Below are 24687 nucleotides of genomic sequence, written 5' to 3' on the forward strand. Positions count from 1 at the left end.
AATGAAAACTAACAGAATATCTATCAATAGAAGAGTGGGTAAATAATTCTGGTACATCTATAAATGGATTGCTATGCAGCCACTGGGAAAAAAATGAGACCTATCTGGCTTTATGTGTTTATATAAAATGATATCCAAGATATATAAGAGAAAAAATGAGATGTAACAAGTGTGAAATAGTCTACTGTTTTAACAACAAAGAGGGTATACAAACTCTTATATTCTTGTTTATGCAAAAACCATCTCTGAAAGTAACCAAAAGAAACCATTGCCTCTGTACCTAAGGAGAACCTAAGAGACTGGTGTCCAAGGCTGAGGAAGGGGACAGGCTCTTCACTGTAGATACTGCTCTACATGTATTTTTCACCACAAGAATATATTACCTACCTAAAAGTTTTACTTAAGTGGAAGTGAAGAGAAGGCAACAGAATTAAAGATTCCTATTCTTTTCCCTTCATTTATATAGTCTACTTCCTGATTCTTCCATCACAGCAGTTAGCACTTAAGCCCTCCCCAGACTAATTACCTACTTGTATCCCTTAAATGAACTATGCCGACTGAATTTGGCTGGTTTTGTCATACAACCGAGTGGTAGTCACTGATCTGTGAACCATGAGAATAATCCTTAAACAGTTACACATGTAGAATTCCAGTAAAAAGGAGGGTTCCAAAGTAAGCCCTTTTTTTTTTCAAGGAAATAGTACTTTTTTTGGTTTGTTACAACAGATGCTAAACAACAATTTTATAGATTTGCAGGTTTTAGTACTAGTTTAATTCAATCATTCAACAAGTCTTGAAGGAGCACCTATTACGTTATAGAAATTGTGCTAGACACAATTTCTATAGAGGGTTCTGTAGAGGATAGAGGGTTCAACAGAAAGGTTCCTGTTCCTGTAGAGTTACTCTCGATTATGAAACATCTGATGATGTGACGTTAAAGCACAGATGCTAAAGGAAGAATAAGAAAGACTATTAGCCTCTTTGTTCCTGCCGTGAATTTAACAGCATCACAAAGTGTCCCCACTCCCTCCTCTTCCTTTGCAAACCTTCCCACCTCTAACGCTGGGAATATAGATTCCCAAGAATCCACACGTGTGGCGAGAGCGGGGGAGGGAAAAGGAGAGGACACTGGCAGTTCCTAAGCTCCTACTACGGGCAAGAGGCTTTACATAAATTACCTTCCATATCCTTACAATGACCTGATTCAAACCTTATTGTGCTTTTTTTTTTTTTGGCCTCACCACGGGGCATGGAGGAATCTTAGTTCCCGATCAGGGATTGAACCCGTACCCCCTGCAGTGGAAGCACAGAATCTTAACCACTGGACCACCAGGGAAGCCCCTACAATACTTATTTTGAAAACAAGAAACTAATACTGAGAAATGTTAAGATACTTAACCAAAGACCACAGCTAGAAAAGAGCAGACGTTGCATTCACAGCCAGGTCTGCCTGATTTTCCATATCGTGTTGCCAGGTCCTCACACAAAGCAGTGACGAAATGTAGTGTATAAGATGAGTTCTCATAGAGGTCAAAGGGGTACTACTGTGTGCAGGATCTCTCTGTCCCTCCCCCCTGGGTTCAAACAGAATTTTTTTTTTCATCAATAAAGTGAGTTTCAGTTCTCTTTCACCCCTACGATCTGCTCTATATTAACTACTTGGAAAAATTCATTTCAAAACAATTTAGATGCCTGGAAGGGCTGGATATTCTACTTTAGTCCACAGGGAACTTACTGAAGGTCTAGTTTGTTTTCAGCTGTGGCATTACAGGGCACAGAGGGTACAAACGGAGGCACGGAGGACCTTCTTATCTCCTCACCTGGAAGGACCACAGTACAGACGGAGGGCCCGCCTCCCTGACCGCTAAACAGCAATGGGTGACAGAGGATCTGGCAATGTGGACTTCTCCATGCTGAGGGAACTTAAAGGGACAATAACTAAAAAAGCTTATTCAAGGAAGACTTCATGTGGAAGGTAGGCCTCCAGTGCAGATGTCAGTATGATCAAAGGAAGGAAGTGGTACTACTGTATAGTGGATGGTACAACGTTTAGTTATAATTTCTTCTTCTTCAACTCCCTGTACTGATTAATGATACATTAACATAAAAGCCAATGCTCCAGGACTTCCTTTGTGGTGCAGTGGTTAAGAATTCACCTGCCAATGCAGGGGACACGGGTTCGATCCCTGGCCCAGGAAGATCCCACATGCCACGGAGCAACTAAGCCCGAACGCCACAACTACTGAGCCTGTGCTCTCGGGCTCTTGTGCCACAACTACTGAGCCTGCGTGCTGCAACTACTGAAGCCCACGCACCTAGAGCCCGTGCTCCACAACAAGAGAAGCCACCACAGTGAGAAGCCCACACACCACAACGAGGAGTAGTCCCCACTCGCTGCAACTAGAGAAAGCCCGCACGCAGCAATGAAGCCCCACTGCAGTCAAAAAAAAAAGAAAAGCCAATGCTTCTTTTTGAAATAATAGTAATGGCTACAAAATGATGAAACTAAATTTAACGTCATACATAATGTAAGAGATATCCAGTATTAAAAATTTGCTACCCAATTCTCTTAAAATAGCTAGTTTTATCTAGAATTTCCCTGAGTTTTGATCCACTCTGTGATCAAACATTCACTAAACTCAAAGAGATGAGCCTTTGGAGCAATGTAATCTCACACAAGCACTGTTTTTGTTTTTTGTTTTCTTAGGTTTTCTCCATCCCTTTCCTTTTTTTTCTTTTTTCGGTATAGCTGATGTACGATATTACATAAGTTTCAGGTGTACAACACAGTGATTCACGATTTTTAAAGGTTATATTCCACTTACAGTTGTGACGAAATGTTGGCTATGTTCCCTGTGCTGTACAGTACATCCTTGAGCCTATGTTACACCCCACAGTGTGTGCCTCCTAGCCCCCGCCCCCCGATTATTACACGCCCCCACTGGTAACCACTAGTTTGCTCTCTACATCTCTGAGTCTGTTCCTTTTTTGTTATATTCACTAGTTTGTTGTATTTATTAGATTCCACATATAAGTGATAGCACATGGTTTGTCTTTCTCTGACATTTCAATTAGCGCACTCCAAGTCTATCCACATCTTCTTCATCCATTCCTCTGTTGATGAACACTTAAGTTTGTTTCTATATCCTGGCAATTGTAAATAACACTGCTATGAACACTGGGGTGCATGTCTCTTTTTGAATTCGTGTTGTTTTTTTTTTCTTATATATACCCAGGAATGGCATTGCTGGATCATATGATAGTTCTATTTTTAGTTTTTTGAGAAACTTCCATACTGTTTTCCACAGTGGCAGCACCAATTTGCATTCCCACCAACAGTGTACAAGGGCTCCCTTTTCTCCACATACTCGCTAACATTTGTTATCTGAGGCACTAACTATGTTTAATGGATTATTTTCCTGCTCTTAAAAACATCTTTATGACAATCATTGAAAAAAATTTTTTTGCTTCATCTAGACTTGTTAGAATTTCCCTTCATCCTACCTTTTTTTGTAAAATGTTTTACTTACGTGGTAAAAGCAGCATTTACTTTAGCCCCAAGGTAGTAAGAATAAAGTATGAACATGCCAATCATAAAAGCAAGAAACACCATAATAAAGAGGACCATGAACTTAAATATGTCCTTCACAGTCCTTCCAAGAGAGATCTGTAAGGGGCCGAAGCTCTCATTCGCAGGGAGGATGTAGGCAATCCGAGAAAAGCTGAGCACGACAGCTATGGCATAGAGACCTTCAGATATGATCTGAGGGTCAGAAGGGAGCCATTTATCTCTGGCTGCAAGAAAAGAGACAGAGATTAAAGATGGAACTTTCTATTCATTGCTAACTACGTGGAATACCTTAAATAGGATCTACCTTGTAGGTAGGTGGTTATTATCTCAATTGAAACTACTCTACATTTAATGAACTGTCCAGGCACTATTTTTCATGTTAAACCAGAAACATATGAATTCTACATTCATATGTTTCTTTTAATGGAGGAAACACTATTATAAAGATACAATGCTGACTTCACATTGAGCAGAAGCAGAATATAGTACAAGAGATGAAAAAAGAGGAGAAAACACTTCATTAGATACAGACTGTGTCCAGGATGACAAAACAACTGACCTGACTGATTTGTCCCCTCAGTTACCAGATTTATTGACTGGCTATTTTATCATCCTATAGGCTCAGTTGGCACAAATCTTCTTTTCCCTAGTTCATGGGAAAACTAGGTCATCTATCAGTTTATGCAAGTAAAATGTCATATTATAAGAAGTGAGAATGTCACTGAATCACAATGGTGCTGTCAATGTGATGTCTGAGCAACACAGCTGGTTCCTGGAAAGTATAAAATGCTACTGAGGTGCAAAAATCTTGGCAACAGATTCTAGATGAGGACCCCCAACACCCCTTTCAAGGTTATTTTAGTAAGTTCACAGCAGACTACTGGATACTCATTTCCCTGGAAGATCAGCAAAACACTATGTGGTTAATTCTGTGAGAACTGGGTCACTCCCAGAAGGATGGTGCACGGCAGACATTTCCAACAACAACAAAAATGAACATTTATTGAATGTTTAATATGTACCAGACACTGTGCTTTCAGTGACTCTATGGATCTGAGGTTATTATTCTCTTCTCAAAGATGCAGAAACCAAGACTTAGAAAGGTTAAAAACTTGATCAAAGTCACAGTAAAGAGTGAAGCCTAAATTCACAAATTTCCATTCCTCCCGGTGATAGTCATTAGACACACACAAGTAAATTTAAATAAGAAGGTACTGAAATAGTCAAGATATATGTTACACACAAATACAATCTAAGCTATTTCCTTAATTATAAGTGGTAATCACTTGCTCATTTGATCCTTAGTATATAAAAATCTTTGCTTGCTGACAATAAGAGGTAATGTGTTTAAATTTCACAATGTGTGAAACGTGCACCTTCATTTTAGAGCATGCACTCAGCCTTCTTCAATAATGTTAACACGCTGCTGGTACGTATCACAGTGTACTTATAAAGAGTTATTCCTTACAATCAGAACGCATTTAAACTCTGTGCCTGAGTTTCCTTATCTGTAAAATGAGGGTTAGACAATGATTGCTAAAATCTTTTCCAGGTTTAAGATTTTGCAACTATATGAAAATTTGCTAATTGCGGCTTCCCAATTTCGCCTCAAGGGAAGGGAAGCTAACATTGCTTAATATCGGTTTGCAGTGGGCAACGAAGGCATCGGTAACCATGCACATCTGATGTCACTGGGGTCTCCTGCTCTCATGATCTACAGAAGCCTGGCTTCTCCATCCCATGTTGGTCGTAGGAGCACAACATCCTTCCCAGCATTTCTGCTGGTTCTGCAAAGCTTACATTCTCACTGTCACTTTAGCTCCTATTTCCTGCCTCTGCTGAATTTTTGTTCACTTCCCTCTACAGCAGTTTAGCACCTTTTATTATTTTATCTTCTCTAACCCAGGCTCTCATCTTCCACATCAAACAATTTAGCAAGCTATTTTTCCCCCCAATTAAAGACAATTTCACGTCCTAAGAATATATAAGCATAATCATGATGTTAGGCTTAAAGGTAATTTTCTCCCTCCTTTTTATAGATGTGAAAACTGAAGCACAGAGAAGTAAACTAATTTGATGAGACAAAAGAGGACTCTGCAGCTGATAACTTACCATAAGTGAAATACTGTATCTCTGGTGGAAGTGTAACTTCACTGAGGTCGCTCTCTTGGACATAACTGTCCACATAGTGTTGCGCTTTTGTCGCCTGAAGGAAAGCCAGGAATCTGGCTGTGAAAGCAGCAATGAAGATGGAGAGCATCCCAAAGTCTAGGACATTCCACAACTGCAAAATGTATTCCCTGGGTCCTTCCAGCCAGAGCTCCTTACACTCAGACCACATCATTCCTGTCACAAGATGCACAGATTACAGACAAGAGTTTACTGCTTGGATAGGGAAGCTACTATTTCGCCCACCATCTGTCCCCACCTATAAAATGCCCCAGTGTAAAGCATGCAACTGGGTACTGTAAAGCACTGATGGACTACAGCTCGGGAAGGGAGGTGCTGGGCAGAGTTAAGTGAAAGAAGCAGCTTCGACCAAAGGAATGATTCACTCCATCAAGTTAGATTTTGGTGAAACATAATTCTACATGTGGCACCAGAAATGGTGCTACTTTTATGGGGGTAGGGCAGGAGGGAGGGAAGGAAATAAGCAAGGAAGGCTCTTCACATCAAGTGATTTTGGCCCATGAAACACTTGGAGGAGAGGAGAAAATTCATCTTTATAAAATGACAATGGTTAATTATCAAATCATGGTGATTATTAGAGAAATAAGCCCCTAATTGAGAACCCTACTCTACACTTTTTTTCTTTTGCGGTACGCGGGCCTCTCACTGTTGTGGCCTCTCCCGTTGCGGAGCACAGGCTCCAGACGCGCAGGCTCAGCGGCCATGGCTCACGGGTCCAGCCGCTCCGTGGCATGTGGGATCCTCCCAGACCGGGGCACGAACCCATGTCCCCTGCATCGGCAGGCGGACGCCCAACCACTGCGCCACCAGGGAAGCCCTACGCTTTTAACAAGAACAGTTTTCCAGTCATCCAGGAACACTTACCTCATTCCCCTACCCTCTCTCCTCATTTCAGCTTCATGCTGAGAAGGTGAGGAATGTCATTGGAAAAAGAAGAAACCCTTAAGCAGGAGGCCCTAGGACATTATGAAGAAACTGAAAGCAGAAAATGTCCTTCTGGGAGAAGAGGACAAAATATGCCAGTTTAACAACTTGTCCTGACTATGTAAGGGGAAAATATTGTAGCGCTTTTAAAAGACATGTAGTGGGGCTTCCCTGGTGGCGCAGTGGTTGAGAGTCCGCCTGCTGATGCAGGGGACACGGGTTAGTGCCCTGGTCCGGGAAGATCCCACATGCCGCGGAGCGGCTAGGCCCGTCAGCCATGGCCACTGAGCCTGCGCGTCCGGAGCCTGTGCTCCGCAACGGAAGAGTCCACAACAGTGAGAGGCCCGTGTACCGCTAAAAAAAAAAAAAAAAAAAAAAGACATGTAGTGGCTCAAAATAAAATTTATAAAATAATTAATTGACTCAGGTTAAGGCCACAGGAGTGAATGAGGAGGAGAACCAACCCATTAATTTGGGAACTGAGAAGATAATAAGAAACATTCTGTGTGAAATAGAATATCCAAAAATGACTTTGGATTAGTGATCAATAGATAAACTGGTTCCAATCTTTATTATTTTCTCATATTGCTTAAAATGTTTACTTTAACATAGCTATTCAAAATGAGCTATTGTGAGGTGAAGTAACAAACATTCTGAAAATGGAAACTCTCCTTAAAAAAACCTCTGAAATGGAAGCAATAAATGTTCTTTAATCATCAGTTAATAGCCACTAGGTTATTTCAGAACTATTTCAATTAAATATTTGATCATCACAATGAGTCACATTTTATTTTTTTTAATTTATTTTTTAACGTCTTTATTGGAGTATAATTGCTTTACAATAGTGTGTTAGTTTCTGCTTTATAACAAAGTGAATCAGTTATACATATACATATGTTCCCATATCTCTTCCCCCTTGTGTCTCCCTCCCTCCCACCCTCCCTATCCCACCCCTCTAGGTGGTCACAAAGCACTGAGCTGATCTCCCTGTGCTATGCGGCTGCTTCCCACTAGCTATCTATTTTACAGTTGGTAGTGTATATATAAAAACGGCATTTTATTCAGTAATTGAAGTCGGATTTCTGAAACATGGTATATTTATAATTAAGCTTATGTTACTCATAAAACTTTTGTTTAGTGTTAAGGGATACCTTTCAGCATTATCAAGCTGCCACGTTATTCCAGTATTTGCTATTCTGCTTATCTTACAGTGGAGATGTTGTCACCATATAACGTACCACAGCATTTTAAATAGAACATGGCAATCATTATATGGATGTTATTTTGGTAGAAATTAGAATACTTGAAATAAAAGGCTTACCAAGAACCCAGACCATAATTAGCATTTCAGTCCATGTGAACTGGGTGGTTTTCACCCTGAAGATCTGTTTGGGATAGTCAATAACAGTGATATTTGGCAACGTGGTGATTCCTTCGAATCTGTCTGAGGCATTGAACACAAGCAGGCACAGGAAGATGATGAAAGAAGCAGCGTGTGCCACAAACTTCATAAAAGGGCTTCGCAGAATTTTCCCCAGCTGTAAGAAGGCAAACAAACAAACAAAACAAACAAAAAACACCAAAACCTTTTACTTTAGGAAATCTGGCTTCCACTTATGAAAACTACTATACAGGATAAAAAAAAAAACAGATAAAATGAGAACACTCTCAAAATTCTGCTTTTGTTTCTGAAGAGTTATACATTGTAAAAATTACTCCTTTTAGGGGATGCTTCCTCTAAGAATAATTTAAGAAGTCTTCAAACTTCATTGTTTCTAAATATCCAATTTGTCTTAGGATGTACTTCATTCACAGATGCATTTCTGGAAATTACAAGGCATATACTGGTTATTCTTATTTTTACGTGAAAGATTATGCAGTGTCAGGATTTTAGAGTCTAGGAAAAGAAACTCCAAATTTGTAATATGTAATTCTTTATAATTGAAATGTTATGATGAGTCTGTGGACTCATTCATTTATAACTGAAATGTTATGATGTTTTTGTAGCACATTACAAAGCCTTTGAAGATTAAAAAAAACTTACTACTACAGAAGTAAATTTTTGTTCTCACTTCTACATATTCCAAAATCAATTTGTACTTTGTATGATATAAAAAGGCAGAAAATATTATAATAAACATAAATATTTTATCTGTTGCTATCCAATAAGAGCAGAGAGATACACAATAATTAAAACCTCTAGGTAGGTTAACTTAATGAAAAGTCATCCCTTAGTTTGGAAAATCATATAAATAGTACAAAAGCACTTTTAAAATTCAGATTATAATGATTTTAAGGTAACTCTTTTTAAATCCCATGTGATATAATGTCCTTAAAAGCCATATGTTCTAGTAGAAATGAAAAACAATTCTTCCTGTCCCAAGAGCTTCTGCAGTCTAAGAATCAGGTATATTTGGTAGATTTATCAGAGAAGTTCTCTATTCTGCATACTCAGACCCTACTTTCAAACTCAGTCTGTGACCTTAAAAAGTACCAAGGTTCACATGTAAAAGACTGTCACTTCAAACAAATGTTTTTGTATGTCCAGAAACTTAATTTGATGTCAACAAATAACCGAAGAATGTCAAGCATTTCTGGGATTGGACATGAATGCACACAGACAAATGTCACATGTTCCATATTAGACACAGAAAAATAAACCACTCATTTACATAACACTGTGCTGTGCCCCAGCTGCCAAGGAGACACACTGGGGTAGCTCATCCACAGCACATCGTGATCTGGGGGGAGCTGCCAAGTCTGTCTCTCCTAAAGGTTGATCTTTGAAAATGTTAAATAACATAAAAAAAAAAAGAAGCAGCATGCCTATCTTAAGAAATGGGATACATGGGGAGAATTCTTACTACATTGTCCTTTCACCACAGGATAAGTGGTATATGGCAGGTACAAATGTGGGCTCCAGAAACGACTCAATTCCCTCCTTTCCCTTCTCTGCTGGGCAGAGTTCACCACATCATTAGCTGCACTTTTACAAGCGAAGAGAAAAAAGAATAGACTTCAAGATGCCTACTTCAAACTCAATATGTTTTAAGTGGGTAAGCTGCCCTAAGAGACAAACATGTATAAATCTGAACATTCCAATTCATTTCCCCCAAGAAGGGAAATTATTTGGGTGGGATATGATTTTTGCTTTAATGAATGCTCTCTCCTTATTTATAGTTTTCAGTTTTTAGTGTTTATGTATTAGCAGAATCTTGAGGTATTTGCCCATGATATATAAAAAAGGAACTTAGCTGAGTCATCAAAATTGATCAAAATGACAACATTTCTGCCTTAAACTGCATGGGCAGCTCAACGACGAAGTGAGATGGATGAATATTCTTACATGTATATGGGCCTGCGGAGCAGGACTCTGCAGGGGGAGACAGATGCGCCAGAGAGATGACGGATTTCCAGGGTCATTTGTGAGTGGCCTTGACTCATTTTGCCTGAAACTGCCTCTGACTTTAACAAAACCAGATTGTAGAATATAAAAATAAGACTAAAGGATCTCAGAACTGTTTCTTCTCCCTGGCAGTGTCCTTTATTAACCTAATACAGATTCTGTTAGCATGACTCCTATTCCTTTCCACATCTTGTTTAGCGGATCTCTTAGGCACAATTAAAATTGACTGTAAACTGGCAAAGTTGAGAGAGGGATAAAGGTAGTGAACGAAATGATTCAAACAAAACTAAATATATGAACAATCTAAAAAATCCAAAGCCCCCAAACCCAAATTCAACACTTTTTAGAATCTCCTGAAGGAACAAAGGGCTAGGGGCACCTGACATGTGCTTTCTTAAAGACTTTGGATAATACCACTGTTCAGAACCTAGCTTAATACACCCAGCCTCAGATCTTTTTGACAGGTTCAACCGAGCTGCCTTTTCAGTTCTCAGGTTAACTGTTTCTTGGAACCACTGCAGTAGGGCTCTTCCTCTTCCACAGGCCAGCCTGGTAGACTATTTATTAAGCTGGCAATAGAATCGGTACAATTGCTACTTCACTTAAGCAGCTTTTCCTCCTGCTTACCATGGGGATTTTATCTTAAAAGCCTAAGTATTATATGCCTGCAAATATGATCTATCCCACTAGTACCAAATTCTTTTCATCCCTTATTTGATCTAATCCAGTCATTAAAAAGCAGAATTCGTATTCTTGAGTCAATTAACATTCAGGGTAAAACTGATAAGAGCCTTAAGTAGGAAGCTTTTTCCTTTTTCATCCTCAAAGGACATGGCACACCAACCACAGAGGAAACAGAGGTGGAAAAGCCGGTACCCTGCTGCAAGGTGCAATCCAGTAGCCGATGGCAAGGAACGGAAGGCCCAAGGCCACGACCAGAACCACCAGACACTTGATAGCTACCGTCTGTTCCCGCAGGCCTGAGAGGTTCTCGTACCAGATTGTCAAGAGCTGCTGCTGGCAATTGGGGTGAGCCACAAACTGTTGGTCGGAACAGAGAGAGAGGGAGAAAGAGAAGTAGGTTACCATGCCATTGTCGACAGCTGGGCTACCGAATGCGTGTGCACCCTAAAGATGTTAGGCGCTGGATATAGGCACTGGAAGGTTTCTGGTAATATTCTTTACTTTCCCTTTGTTTTTCAAAATTGCTTCAGAACTATTACAAGAACTAAAGCGGAAACATGAGGGTAAAACTGACGTTGTCCTTAATCATAGTTCTTTCTCTCTGTATTTACAGACTCCTCTCTGGAATCTGGGTGACATACGCTTTCCTTTGCGGAAACGTGTCCCATGTTGCTGTCTGTCAGCTTACTTGCATTCAGTTCAAAATGGAAAAGAAAATAGTTATTTGGTTTACTGGATACTACAGCTAAAAGAGAAATGTTACTGTTTCATGAGCAACTCCTAAAATGATACATCTATGAAAAATATATACATGATATGTCCCATGTGGATGTATGCCCTACCATAGCAAATATGCAAAAGATTTGCAAAAACTCAGTGAACCTCCAAGTGTTATGCTTGATCCACGTTTGCTCTGCTTCCAGGAATTGGCATCAAATATCATGTCCATCCTATTTTAGTAATCTGTACTCTTTTTGTTGTTTCCTCTATCACAGGTGAAAAACACACAAACATTTATCTCTATCAATTCTTTTATAATTACAGCTCTAATCAGGAAAAACATGAGCAAATTATACTTATTTTAGCCCTGCTATTTTATTTTATTATTTTTTTATTTTATTATTGCCATCTGATTTTGCTAAGTCATCTGCCTACATCTATATAGAAGGACTGGGATTTCATTAAGGTCCTGTCTTCATTAAGGTAGCAGAATATATTTGTAGTCAGGCCCATGTGAAAAGGCCCCTACGTCAAAAGGTGCCTACCTGCAGCTGGATATGCCTTTCTTTGAACGGCCAGCTGCACTTTGCCCAAGCTTGGGAATTATTCAGGGTCATTCACAAATCAGCGACGAGTGTCAACATATTTTTAAAAAAGAGTGCTTAGCAACACAAAAATCAAGGTATAACTGTCTTCTATAAAATGCTATAAACAACAAAGAACCTGCGAGGAAGTACCCATGAAATGTTTTTGCAAATTCTGAGAGGCAAAGGAAGCAGCCGCAGTTCCCACTAAGCAAAGGGGTCAACTTTAATCAAGTTCTAGTTAATGAGCTGAATGCTTCTTAGTAACTCTAGGCAATTCCTCAAGTTACCTGGCTATCTATCAATAGCTTACTTATTTCTTCAAGGAAATGAACAGATTCCACTTAGTGGTGTAGAGTTTACCATCAGCTGTTCTAATTTTTTTAAAAAAAAAAGAAAAGAAAAAACAAAAGTAAAACCTCATCTCCCAGGTTGGGCAGTAGAGGCACAATTTTCCTCAAATTCTCACTCTTTTCCCCAGTGTGCACCCGCCCTCTGGGAAGTCCACTGACTTTGCTATGACAGCTGCCACCACTGTGCAGAAGGAAAACTTGACAATCCATTGACAGAGGTGGTGAGGATGAGTTTACAAATATCAGGTTTGAAATACTTAACTGAATTTTTTCCCAATAATACAAAGGAAATGAACAGCAGGATTTGGGAGATTGAAAGTACTAAAAGGAAGATGCTATTTTTTTCTTGCTTGATGAGTTCAATGTGAAAAAACATATTTTATCTTGTAAGTTCCTTTTAATTTAGTTATAAAAATCCCAGGTCCTGAGGCTCATGGGTCATTGCTAGTGGCTAAGTATACATTAGATCTTCTTTCCAAATTCAAGATTCTGTCACTCTTCCAAAGTTCTGATTTTTGAAAACAGTATTTCAAGATCAATGCAGTCATTATTTGAACTCATGATGAAATAAAATCAAGGTTGAAGGCTTCCTGGGGTCTATGTAACAATTTCCTAGGAGTCTTACTGAGAATTTCTCCAAACTTCCACTTGTGCCCCTGTACTCTATTGGATCAATATCTTTCTGCTTCACCCCTCCTTTTGTGTTAAGAATCTTCATCCCCTCTACGGTTCTTCTTCTTTTTTTTTTTTTTTAAGATTTAATTTTACTTAATTTTGGCTGCATTGGGTCTTCATTGCTGCGTGCAGGCTTTCTCTAGTTGCAGCTAGCAGGGGCTACTCTGTTGTGATGCTCGGGCTCTAGGCATGCAGGCTTCAGTAGTTGCAGCACGCAGGCTCAGTAGTTGTGGCTCACGGGCTCTAGAGCACCGGCTCAGTAGTTGTGGCACACAGGCTTAGTTGCTCCGCGGCGTGTGGGATCCTCCCGGACCAGGGATCCAACCTGTGTCCCCCACATTGGCAGGCGGATTCTTATCCACTGCACCACCGGAGAAGTCCCCGTTCTATGGTTCTTAAATGTCTGTCTCATTCATTCATTCATTCTTCAAAATGTCATAAGCCCCTCCTACACGCCAGGAAGGTATTTGGTACAAGAAAACCAAAACGGGAACATCAGTATTGCAGTAAGTGATAAGTGGTCCCTGTTCTAGAGCACACAGTAAGCTCTGCATAAATGTGAAGAAGTTATTATAATGGAGACTTGGATTCCATATGCTTGCCAAGATAAATAATCAGCATTTAAAATACTCTTAATTTGAAAGTTGGTCCAAATGTCTTGGTGTTTGGAGGATCTGCATTTGTGGGAAGTTGGAGAGATGTAACTAAAAGGCAGTCCTGTGACTCCAGCTAGGCTCAGCTTAGGAATGGGAATGTTGCATTCAGAGAAACCTACAGGTAGAGCATACACTGTCATCAGGTCAGATTACCACTTGGGAAGCCAACACGCACTTGTTTATAGGCCAAGGGTTTCTGTAAAACAGAAAATCCGCATGAAGTTAAGAGACACTTGGACATGTGTCCCTGTGAAATTGATGGACAAACTTCCCTTTTGTGGTTGTCCAGCCTTTCTCAGGTTTTAAACTCTTGAGTACAGAAATAGTAATGTAGTATGGCTCCATCTTCTTGCTCTTCCTCCTTGAGCTAATCTTTAAATTTGAATCTTTAAATGCTTTATGGGATTAATTATACTGTATAAAGTTTACAAGGCCCTCAAAGACTTGGTGGAAATCAATCCTTTCCATATGGCATTATGCAATGATCAATCTTTGACCTGGTGTGACTTGTACAATACAGTGCAGACACTTAACATATGTTAAATACTAGCCAAAATCATGGTGTTTGCACTTCACTTGTTACACTTTAAGATTCAACCTAACAGGTATATCTCCTATACCATTAATTCTACCCTCTTCTTAACTGAGATCACAATACGGCACCATATGGCATTTAATCCATGGAAAGCAAACACAAATAGATATTTTCCTCCAATGATTTAAAATCCTAATACAAGTACACAAGGAACATTTTAAAAAAGAAAATAAAACCAGTATAACAGTAGCAAGTGAGGGCAAAAGAGCTAATCCTTCTAGGAGCTGAGTTTTGCTCTTTTCAATGACTTCAAAATAGGGCAGTAACCTTTATCTCTTAAAACTGATTTACCTCCTAAAAAATGTCCTTATGCTGCCACACCAGTCACGGCCAGCTGGATAAAATTTGTATGCTGTTTCTTAACTTCAGTGGACCAACAAATTGAAACCATTACAGAAATAATACCCTTATTTGAGGTTTTCTGATATAAAGGGAAAATGCTTGACACACAAGAAAATCTCAGTCTTTCAATGGAACAAAACGACTGGAGCATAGAGAACAAACTCTATTCCCTACCAAATGACTGACAGATTGTAAACTGAACCACCAATCAGGGCAGCTGATAAATTTCAACCTAAAAAAATTACACTGTCTTTTTATCAAATTAGCTTTTCCAAGAACTATCTTCATGGGAATACTGTTGTACAAAAACATGGTAGGAACACTCTGTTTTTGTTTTTAATGACATTGCTGGAGCCACAGTTTACAATATTTAAAAGAAAATATTCTTGTGAATAAAAACTAGATCATTCATCTTCTTTTTAAAGTTCTTTGAATTGTGAAATATAAACTGAAAACTCCACTGTGCTGCACAGCAGAAACTGGCACAACTTTGTAAATCAACTCTACTTCAATAAAAAAAATTTTTTTTTAAAACCCCTGAAAACTTACATTGTACACGTTTTCTGGATTTCAAACCCACTGAGTTCAAAGTGCTGTTACCAAGAGCTAACCGACTGTTACCTTTCAGGTGCCTGAGCACAAACATGGCAGAAGCCCTACAGTGCAGGACCCCTTCCCGTGCCGGCTGCCACATGCACGCCAAAGTCTCTGCAGTGGATTTACCACTCTTTCATTGTACTGCTCACTTTCTGGGCTTTCTTTTCACACTTTCTGCCTACACAGTGGATAATTTTATGTGTCTATATTGCTGCATGTCTCATTTCTAGATGATCTTTCTACGGTTAAACCTAATCTCTCTCTGGAGGAAATAGAGCAAGGAGGAAGAACTCAGGAAAGGATTTCCTCTTTCTCAAGAGCTCGGTTTTCCAGATTTGATGATCCATCCAGTGCTAGTATCTTTTATCTCTGTCAGGGGCTTTCTTACAATAGAGAAAGCTCACTTGAGATAGGTAGGACTCCCGTTACTTCTATGGGGGGAGTGGATTGATATTCATCCTCAAGTCAGAGAAGATAGAGGTACAGTCATAAATAGAGCTCAGGACTTTTTGGAGGGCAAATAGTCCATTATTCTAATTGGAAAATAATGAATGGTTTGCCTAAAATTTAATTTTCTTGTACTTATTTTCAAAAAACCAAATTTCACCCTCCACTCTATTCCATTCTCTTTTGTAGAATAATGTGGGTAACTCTACAAACAGTAATAACATTTACTATCTTTCCAGTTTTATTATTTACCTTAAAGACCCCTCAGAAGTGAATCTGGGATGAATAAGCTTCAACATCCACTCCCTGATAGAAGATACATTATTGTTTGTTCCCCACTAGTAGTGTATGATTGCTCATTTCACCAACAGCACTGAGAATTGTAATTTTTTATTCTTTAATAATTTGAGTGAGAGGAGATGGTATCTGTATGTTAGCATGCATTTCTTTTATTACTAGAGGGTTTGAAATTTTAAAATATGTTTGTTAGCCATTTGAATTTTCTTTTCTGTGAATTACCTATCCAAGCCTTTTGCTTATTTTTCTACAGGGCTCTGGAAATTTTCCCTATAAATTTGTTTGCGTACTTTGGATATTAAGAATATCAATCCTCTGTAAGTTATAGTATAGAAAAAAATGTTCCCAGTTTGCCCTTCACCTTTTGTGTTTATGATCTTTCTGATGTACAGAGGTTTTAAGTTGCATGTGGTCAAACAATTTATATTTTTGTTTTTTATATCTTCTACTGCTTTTATATTAAAAAATCCTTTCCCACATAAACATTAAATTCATGTTCAGACCTCTCCTATTCAGATCTTTTATATTTTCATTTTCTTCATTAACTGTCATTGAGCCTCTAAGGCCTAAGGTGAACTCATGGTTATTCCTAGGGAAGACCTGAGCCCAGAAAGAACCCAACAGACTCAGAATCAGAGTTGGGGGTAGGTCTTGGGCAGATGGCAGAAGAGACATCCTGAGTTTCTTATGGGACCTAAACAAATTAACATTAATCAAATTGGCTTCCTTGGTGGAATTATGGGTTGATTTGAACATATACAAGTTTATTATATTATTAGGGGGGGAATTCCATAACATATAAAGTATTTTGAAATCCCAATGCCATGCATATAGCTATGGGCTACTTCAGTGTCACAGTGGGTAGGGTTCATGAATCATTATAACCCAAGAGGTTATTTTACTTGGGGACTAGAAACGAGATGATGGAAAAAGGAAGCAGCAGAAGTGGGTGGGGGTATTTTTGATCCTTGCTAGATGGAGATGGGTGAGTATTGAGTGGAGAATGAAGGAAGCCTTGGAGAGAAAGAAAGAGGAACTAGGGCTTTTGGGGGAGGCATTCCAGAATAAAGTTCTTATATACAGTTATTGGGTGAAGATTCCAAATCAAATATTTTAACTAATATTCCTTTTATGGCATAAAACAGACAAAACCAGAAATACCTGCAAAGTCATAAATCTCCTTTCAGTTCTGAATACATTTTTGTTGTTGCTGTTTCCTGATAGTTGACGGATAGCAAATTTATTATTAATTGACACTTCATACATTGTAACCTACACATCAATTTATTTAAAATCAACATGCAAGAAGACATTCACTCTGCAAGACAGTTTGGTTAACAGAAGCACATCTGTAGATGAGCTGTCTCTGCTAATACGACACTTTCAAAGCAATAATAAAGAACCAGTGACAACTGAAATCAATTCTCTCCTCTCAGGTGCTAAAGAGGAGAGATGCCTATTGCAAGATCTGTGAATAAATGTCCAGACAGTTTTCTAAAAACAGTTTAATATCAATCTTATGCAAAACTATCTTTTTCTTCCAATACAGCAAAACTTCAACTAGCAAGAATACTCTGAGAGGAGGGCAGTTAATCCAATTCATTTACCTTGTAACTGACACTTCCTTGAAAAGTTATTTTACCTCAGCATTTACTGAGAATCTTCACATTTCACTATCTTATAAAGTAGAGGGGAGATCTGTCATTAATGGCTGGCTATAATCTTGTGAACACTACAATGTGGAAGTTTTCTACATTGTGGTAGAACTGTGTATGTGTGTGTGTACACACATAGAAACACACACACAGAGAGAGAGAGAGAGAGAGAGATTCCCCCATCCTCATTTGCTACCAGGGTGCAAACTTTGGCCTAGGTTCCACGGGTCAGAGGCATATGTGCACACCTCTGATTTGGAAGAGGCTTTTTATAACAGGCAGCACTCAGCACTCAGCACATCCTTTCTGTTGGTGGGGAGCTGGCCATCTGCAGCAGAGGCAGAATTGTTCTGTTTGGGCCACAGAAACTCCCTTACCAGGTCAGTTCTGGGCCTGGTTCTGGGCAAGCTTTCTGCAAGCACAGCTTAGATAAGCTTGTTCCTCCACCTCTCCTAATGATTCTGTGAGCCTCCTAATATCCTTTACTGAATTATTTTCTGTTTAAATTGGCTATGGTCTACCACTAAGAACCAGAACCAGCACAATAAACATGAAATGTCGTTGATGACTAAGAGCTGAACTTGTTTAAGAGCCATCATTCTGAGAATGAATTTTCAAATCCAGAAATGTGATTAGCTAACACTTATTGATCAATCACCATGTACTATGCCTGTGCTAATTACTTTACTTGCATTAGCTCATGTAATCCTTAAAACAACCAGAACAGTAGTTGTCCCCACTACCAACGAGCAGAATGAGGTTTAGACTGATCAAGTGACTTGCCCTGTCACACACAGAAGACAAGTCAGGACTTGAACCCTTGCAAGTTGGCTCCAGGGCCTGCCCTCTTATGCACCATGTCACACTGCAGGAAGGACAGAAGATTCCATAGATTGACCAGTTCATGAAACCAGATCTATTCCCGACAACAGCTTACTTCTTCGTGATTTAAAGAGCAAAAATTTAAGTTGTATAAAATATGTATAAGCGATTAGATTCTGGATAACTGAGATTTTTATTATAAGTGAAACGTCCTAACTACAATTTACATGAATTATTTCAAAGGCCCATACAAGTAGCAAAAACATAATACATAACTGTTCTATCTGCAGTAACCAGAGTAAAAAAGTAATCATAATTTTTTTTTTTTTGGCAACTGCATAAAATTCCATAGCTGTGTGATCTGAGGCACGTCTTTTAAGCTTGGTGAACCTCAGTTTCCTTATAGAATAGAAATCTCATCATCGAACATTTATTTTATAGGTGAAATGGATAATAACAAAGGCTTACTGCAAGATTAACATGCGAATGTAAGTAACAGTGCCTTACAGAAATGTTTACAAGTAACAGATTTTATTATCATTAAATGCATTTTAATGAGCAGTTTACAAAGCTCTTTTGCATATCTTAATCCACTGAAATCCCACCAAGACCCTGAGACAGATAAGAGGTATTATTCTCCTTTTATATGAGGAAAAAGAAATTTAAAGAAGTTTTATGACTTATCCAAGGTCCAAAAATGGATAAAAAGTGGAAAGGATCGGAGCTAGATACTTGACTCACAACTTTACCATGATACTTCATTTAGTCTCTTTCATGAAGTGAAATAAATCTTCTTATCAATAACATCTATTACTGCTATTATTTTAAAATCTTTCCTGGGATTATGGCATAGTTGATATTACATGTTTATTCTAATACGGAGCTGGATGAAAGTAGGCCACTCACCTTTTTGACTTCATACTTAATGGCAAGTTTGACACGACTCAGTGAAGCTTTATGCCTGTGCATCTCCAGAGGCTCTGCTGATTCCAGATCTCCGTTCAGAATGGCTTCTACCTCTTCTGAGTCTCGGCAAAGATCCAGCACACCCACTACGAAGTCTTTGCATTGCATGGAGAGCTTGCGATAGTCATTCTAAGACCAAGAGGTTTAGAGTTTAATGCAGAGAATGTGCTTTAATTCAATGGAAAGTGTTTAGGGGTTTTGTGAATTAGAAAAAAGTCTCCCTACCTCTGGGTAGGAAGTTGCAGCCCCCAGGTGGGTGCAAGTTTTTTTGTTTGTTTGGGGGGTTTTTTTGGTGGTATGCGGGCCTCTCACTGTTGTGGCCTCTCCCGCTGCGGAGCACGGGCTCCGGACGCGCAGGCTCAGCGGCCATGGCTCACGGGCCCAGCCACTCCGCGGCATGTGGGATCTTCCCGGACCGGGGCACGAACCCGTGTCCCCTGCATCGGCAGGCGGACTTTCAACCACTGCGACTCCAGGGAGGCCCTGGATGCAAGTTTTGTTCAGTTCGATACCGGCTGGATTTGCTCCCACCTACCCCCGTAGCCAGTACCTTCCACAACCTGTACAACCATAGGAGACAGTTCTGAAAATGGTGTGCATGTCAGTGATTGATTTATATTAAGAGATGTTGGCTAAATGCTAATGCTGAAAGACTAAAGAATCAAAAGAATCTTTCTTGTACAGATGAACAATAGTTTTCTTGAAGCTCAAACAAAACCATTTCTACGATGAAAGTTCTTTAAATTAAGTGGCATTTTGGCATAGAAGATTGACTATGTATGAAAATAACCTGCCTGATTTACTATCCATTGCCTCTTTGGAGACAGTGCTTCTCAAATTGTAGTCCTCGGACCAGCAGCCTCAGTAGCACCTGGACATGTGTTAGAAGTGTAAATGCTCAGGTCCCACCCCAGGTGTCCTGAGTAGAAACCGACGTTGAGGGCCCGCAATCTGTGTTAACACACTCTCCAGGTATTCCTGATACACATTTATGTTTGAGAATGATGGTTCATAGTGAAGGCAAAGAGAAGGATAGGTACCAACATGGAGGGTATTTTTTCTTGTTTGTCTGAAGGGCACATTATAATGTCCTGCAGAGCTTCTAGAGAGAGAGAAATGTCTGATTATATGTAACTGAATTCTCAAGGGTTGCAGAATATCAATACCTGAGAGAAAAATTTTCAGGCTACTGGAACTAACACCTTGCTAAAAATAATCTGTGAATCTTTAATTTCACTAGCATATTTATATAGTGCCATGGACTAGTATGAGGAAGTCAGCTGTCAGCATTCCCTGTTACCTACTGAATGGAGCTCTATTTCTAGCCCATTGATTCCGGTCTAGGTGTCAATGGCCATCTCTTCGGGAAAGGGCCTTACTTTTGCAACCCCCAGCTCCACTTCTATGGCTTTCACTAAAATTTTAGCCCATTAAGAAAATTAATCAGATGATAATCTAATTTGGTGCACTTGAGGAAAATAGAATCCCTCATTCCAACATGTCCTGAGATACTGTATATGTCTAATAACTGAGTAACATTTAGCACAGCAGAATTTCTGGGCTTCCAAAAATCATACTTTAAAAATGATGTATAAAGAATTTCAATTTTTTTCCCCTTAAATGATTAATTAACTTGATTTGATGGGCAAAAATCATGTCACCAACTAAAATAAACAAGAAGAGGAGAGACTGTTTAAAGGCTACACAGACTAGAATAGTTTCCATTTCAGATATCAGAAATCCAGATAAAGAACAGTTGCAGTTAATCCTTTTCCCCTCATAAGGGAACAGATAAAATGAATAAAAACTTCAATCTTTGGTTTCCATTCAAGTTGGTACCATGCAACTGATAAAATTAATAAAATGTTCAGTCTCTGGTTTCTATGCAGAGTGTCAGTTAAATATCCATCTGCCTTCCATTCCTGAAAGACTAATGAAATATTTTATTATAGCATCCAGAAGAAGTGTTATCCATGTCTGTTTCCATATAAAGCTCCCCTTTTAATACAATTTTTTAGATGAAATTTCCTCATGTTACTCGTCAGTTCAGACTGTTCTGTAAGATTTGGTGCAACACAGGATGGCCAATCCTCCATTGATCAGAAATAAAAGAGACTATTTTCTATTCTTGAAGAAGACATAGGAACCAATTTTGCAGTAATACCTGAATAATAACTCATTATTTTAAAAAATTATAATCTGTAAAATTATCCGATCTTAAGGAAAGCTTTGTGGCCTTTTCATATCCACTAAAAGAACAGTCAAGAAGCAAAAAACAGGTAACCAAGTTGCAAGGACAACACTGTTTTCATAACAATTTAAACATTTCCTGCTGGAAGAAGTCTGCTATCCAAGTACAGAAAATAATCAGAGCTGGAGGTAATAGCGATTTCTTCTACTGGGGTTGTGGGATACCATTTGCCAATATATGCAGAGCTCTCAGGGAAAGATGGAGAGCACCACTAAAGATGGCCTTTCCTCAGCTGCAAAAGGAACTATCTAAAGTCTGAATTGCATCATGAGCTGACTCTGTCCGTTCTACCATGAGGTCCTGTCTCATGTTGCTTCACAACTCAGACCGTTTATCTGCTCTGAATTTTCTAATGATGCTGTCTTAATTTAGTTTTGCTTGATTATCTTCACTGTGCCGCTTTTCCATTACCATGGCCTTCCACAAAGTTACCAGATGGATCTGCAGCCCAGAGCAGGAACTCAAAACCTGGAAGAACTGCTCAAGCCAGAGGAAGAACAACGAAGCTCGCGCCTCATCACAACCTGTCTACAGGTTTCAGCAGGTTTTTAATGTGTATGCTTTAATCGTCATTCTAACCCCTTTTTATCCTTAACAGGAAAATTGAAATTCAACTCTAAGCAGGCGTGGTCCCGTCAGATCCTTTCCCTAATAATAAAAGAGGCAGGATAGTGTAGTGATTAAAAGGATAAATCTGAAACCAGACTTCCTAGGTTCAAACACTGCTTCTACCACTTACTGCTTCTACCACTATGTGATCTTATAGAAGTTACTTAGCCTCTCTGATGAGAATAAGCCTATCTAATATTGCTACTATGAGGATTAAACACTTTGAGTGTGCTTGGTACACATCAAATACTATAGAACTGCTTCAGTGTTACCAGGTACAGCATGTTACATAGAATAGCGAGGACTGGGACTCAAGGCACCCAAATCTAGGCTTAGCAGATGGGACCTTGGCTACAGTCTTTGTTTTCTCATTTGTAAAATGAGAGGTGTGTACAGTCAGATGATTCCTAGAGTATTTTCCTGCTATAAAATGCTATCTTGCTTTTGGATTACATTCATTTTCCTCTTCCTTACAGTCCTACTGTGATATAAGTTGAAATTGTTTTTCTGCTTTAAAGAGGGGAAATTTGAGGCATGGAGAAAAAAAAATGGCTTTTTTTTTTTTTTGCAAAAAAAGTGCATCATTGATTCAGAATTAGGAAATTAGTAAATTTCAGCTTAATAAATGACCAGCTTCCTTGCCACTGACATTTGAAGGATTAGACATGGAATCCATCCTGTCCAATATTCTGTTTCTCAAAATAGCTTCAGATAGCATTTGCACATCGAAAATACTTCTTTAATAACCTGTCACCAAGCTGTCCTCCATTAATCTATCTATATCTATATCCTAGAATGTTCAACCCTTGGGGTAATGACCTTCACATGTTTTCGGCACCATGCCTCCTGCACTCTTAAAGGAACTTTGAAAACTGCATGGTGGCTGAGAACCTTCCGTGAAGCATCTAAGTGATGGCAGTTTGAGGGATGAGATACTGGATCTTACAGGCCATTGATAAGATAAAATAGTCATGGGTGTCTGAAACGGAAAAAAAATCAAGTGTTTTTCACTAGGGAACACGTTGTCTTTTTTTTTTTTTTTCCATTTCAAGGCCAGTACTTTGAGCTCAAAGCCTCTATGGAAAGAATATAGTGAACACCATGGAATAGGGTAAATTAAGTGACCCTGCCACAGAAATAAGCTTCACTTCCTGCCCTTTCAGAGCTCCGAGTCTCTGGGTCAGTGCTGTGAAAGCACTATTTTCTCTGTCTGTCGAAAGTCCTGACGGGTGGACATGAGTGTGGGATGAGAAGGCAAAGAGGTGAAAGGAAGGCAGATAATAAAAGAATAACAAGGAGTAGTGAGAATGGGAAAGAAAAGGAACATTTAGTCAGGGGAGAGAGACCTGTAGTCCTTAGAGACTGTAACTTCCAAAGAAGTGTCTGTATTTTGGCTCAGAGATGGTTATGCTACACGACTGCTTTCCATATAAATCAGAAAAAGGAAGTGTGAGATTTAGATGATTTTTGCATACCCTTAGATATATGGCAGCTTTATGGATGCCCTCTTAAACTCAGCTGTGTTTTCTCCTCTTTTTGCCTCTTCACTTATAATAGTTTCCCACCTTTGAAAGGTTATCAAAGGTGACTCTTTATGTCAGGGTAAAGGAGATTCCAAGCATTATCAATATGGGTTTAGCTGGCTTCAAGGGGAAAACTATGAATAAATTTTCTTAACATTGCTTCACTGAGACTACTTCTCTGGACAGAATTGCATACGTCACCATCTTTCGGAAATTATTAAAACATAATCTAACCACAAAGCTACAGTAATCAAGACAGTGTGGTACTGGCACAGAAACAGAAATATAGATCAATGGTACAGGATAGAAAGCCCAGAGATAAATCCACGCACATATGGGCACCTAATTTACAACAAAGGAGGCAAGAACATACATGAAGGAAAGAGAGCCTCTTCAATAAGTGGCGCTGGGAAAACTGGACAGCTACATGTAAAAGAATGAAATTAGAACACTACCTAACACCATACACAAAAATAAACTCCAAATGGATTAAAGACTTAAATGTAAGACCAGACACTATAAAACTTTTAGCGGAAAACATAGGAAAAACACTTTTTGACATAAACCACAGCAAGATCTTTTTTGATCCATCTCCTAGAGTAACAGAAATAAAAACGAAAATAAACAAATGGGACCCAATGAAACTTAAAAGCTTTTGCACAGCAAAGGAAACCATAAACAAGACAAAAGGACAACCCTCAGAATGAGAGAAAATATTTGCAAATGAAACAACAGACAAAGGATTAATCTCCAAAATACACAAACAGCTCATGGAGCTCAATATAAAAAAAAACCAAACAATCCAGTTAAAAAATGGGCA

General features: G+C 39.0%; 1 protein-coding gene across 4 annotated transcripts in view; it reads right to left on the reverse strand.

The window, feature by feature from the left end:
- TRPC3 (transient receptor potential cation channel subfamily C member 3) overlaps positions 1-24687 on the reverse strand; it is an 81517-nt gene that overhangs the window by 32972 nt on the left and 23858 nt on the right. For 2 of the 4 annotated variants that reach the window (XM_027103631.1, XM_027103635.1), the window contains exons 3-7: positions 19425-19613; positions 10968-11132; positions 8007-8223; positions 5684-5917; positions 3531-3795 (exon numbers count right to left, since the gene is read on the reverse strand). In XM_027103631.1, the coding sequence (XP_026959432.1) occupies positions 3531-3795; positions 5684-5917; positions 8007-8223; positions 10968-11132; positions 19425-19613 (1070 nt within the window). The remainder of the gene's footprint in view (positions 1-3530; positions 3796-5683; positions 5918-8006; positions 8224-10967; positions 11133-19424; positions 19614-24687) is intronic. The other 2 variants (XM_027103632.1, XM_027103633.1) reach the window with 2 other exon arrangements.

Source organism: Aethalodelphis obliquidens, unplaced genomic scaffold (genome assembly GCF_003676395.1).
Source record: "Aethalodelphis obliquidens isolate GAN/ISIS:26980383/991018 unplaced genomic scaffold, ASM367639v1 scaffold6, whole genome shotgun sequence".
Taxonomy (NCBI): Eukaryota; Metazoa; Chordata; class Mammalia; order Artiodactyla; family Delphinidae; genus Aethalodelphis; species Aethalodelphis obliquidens.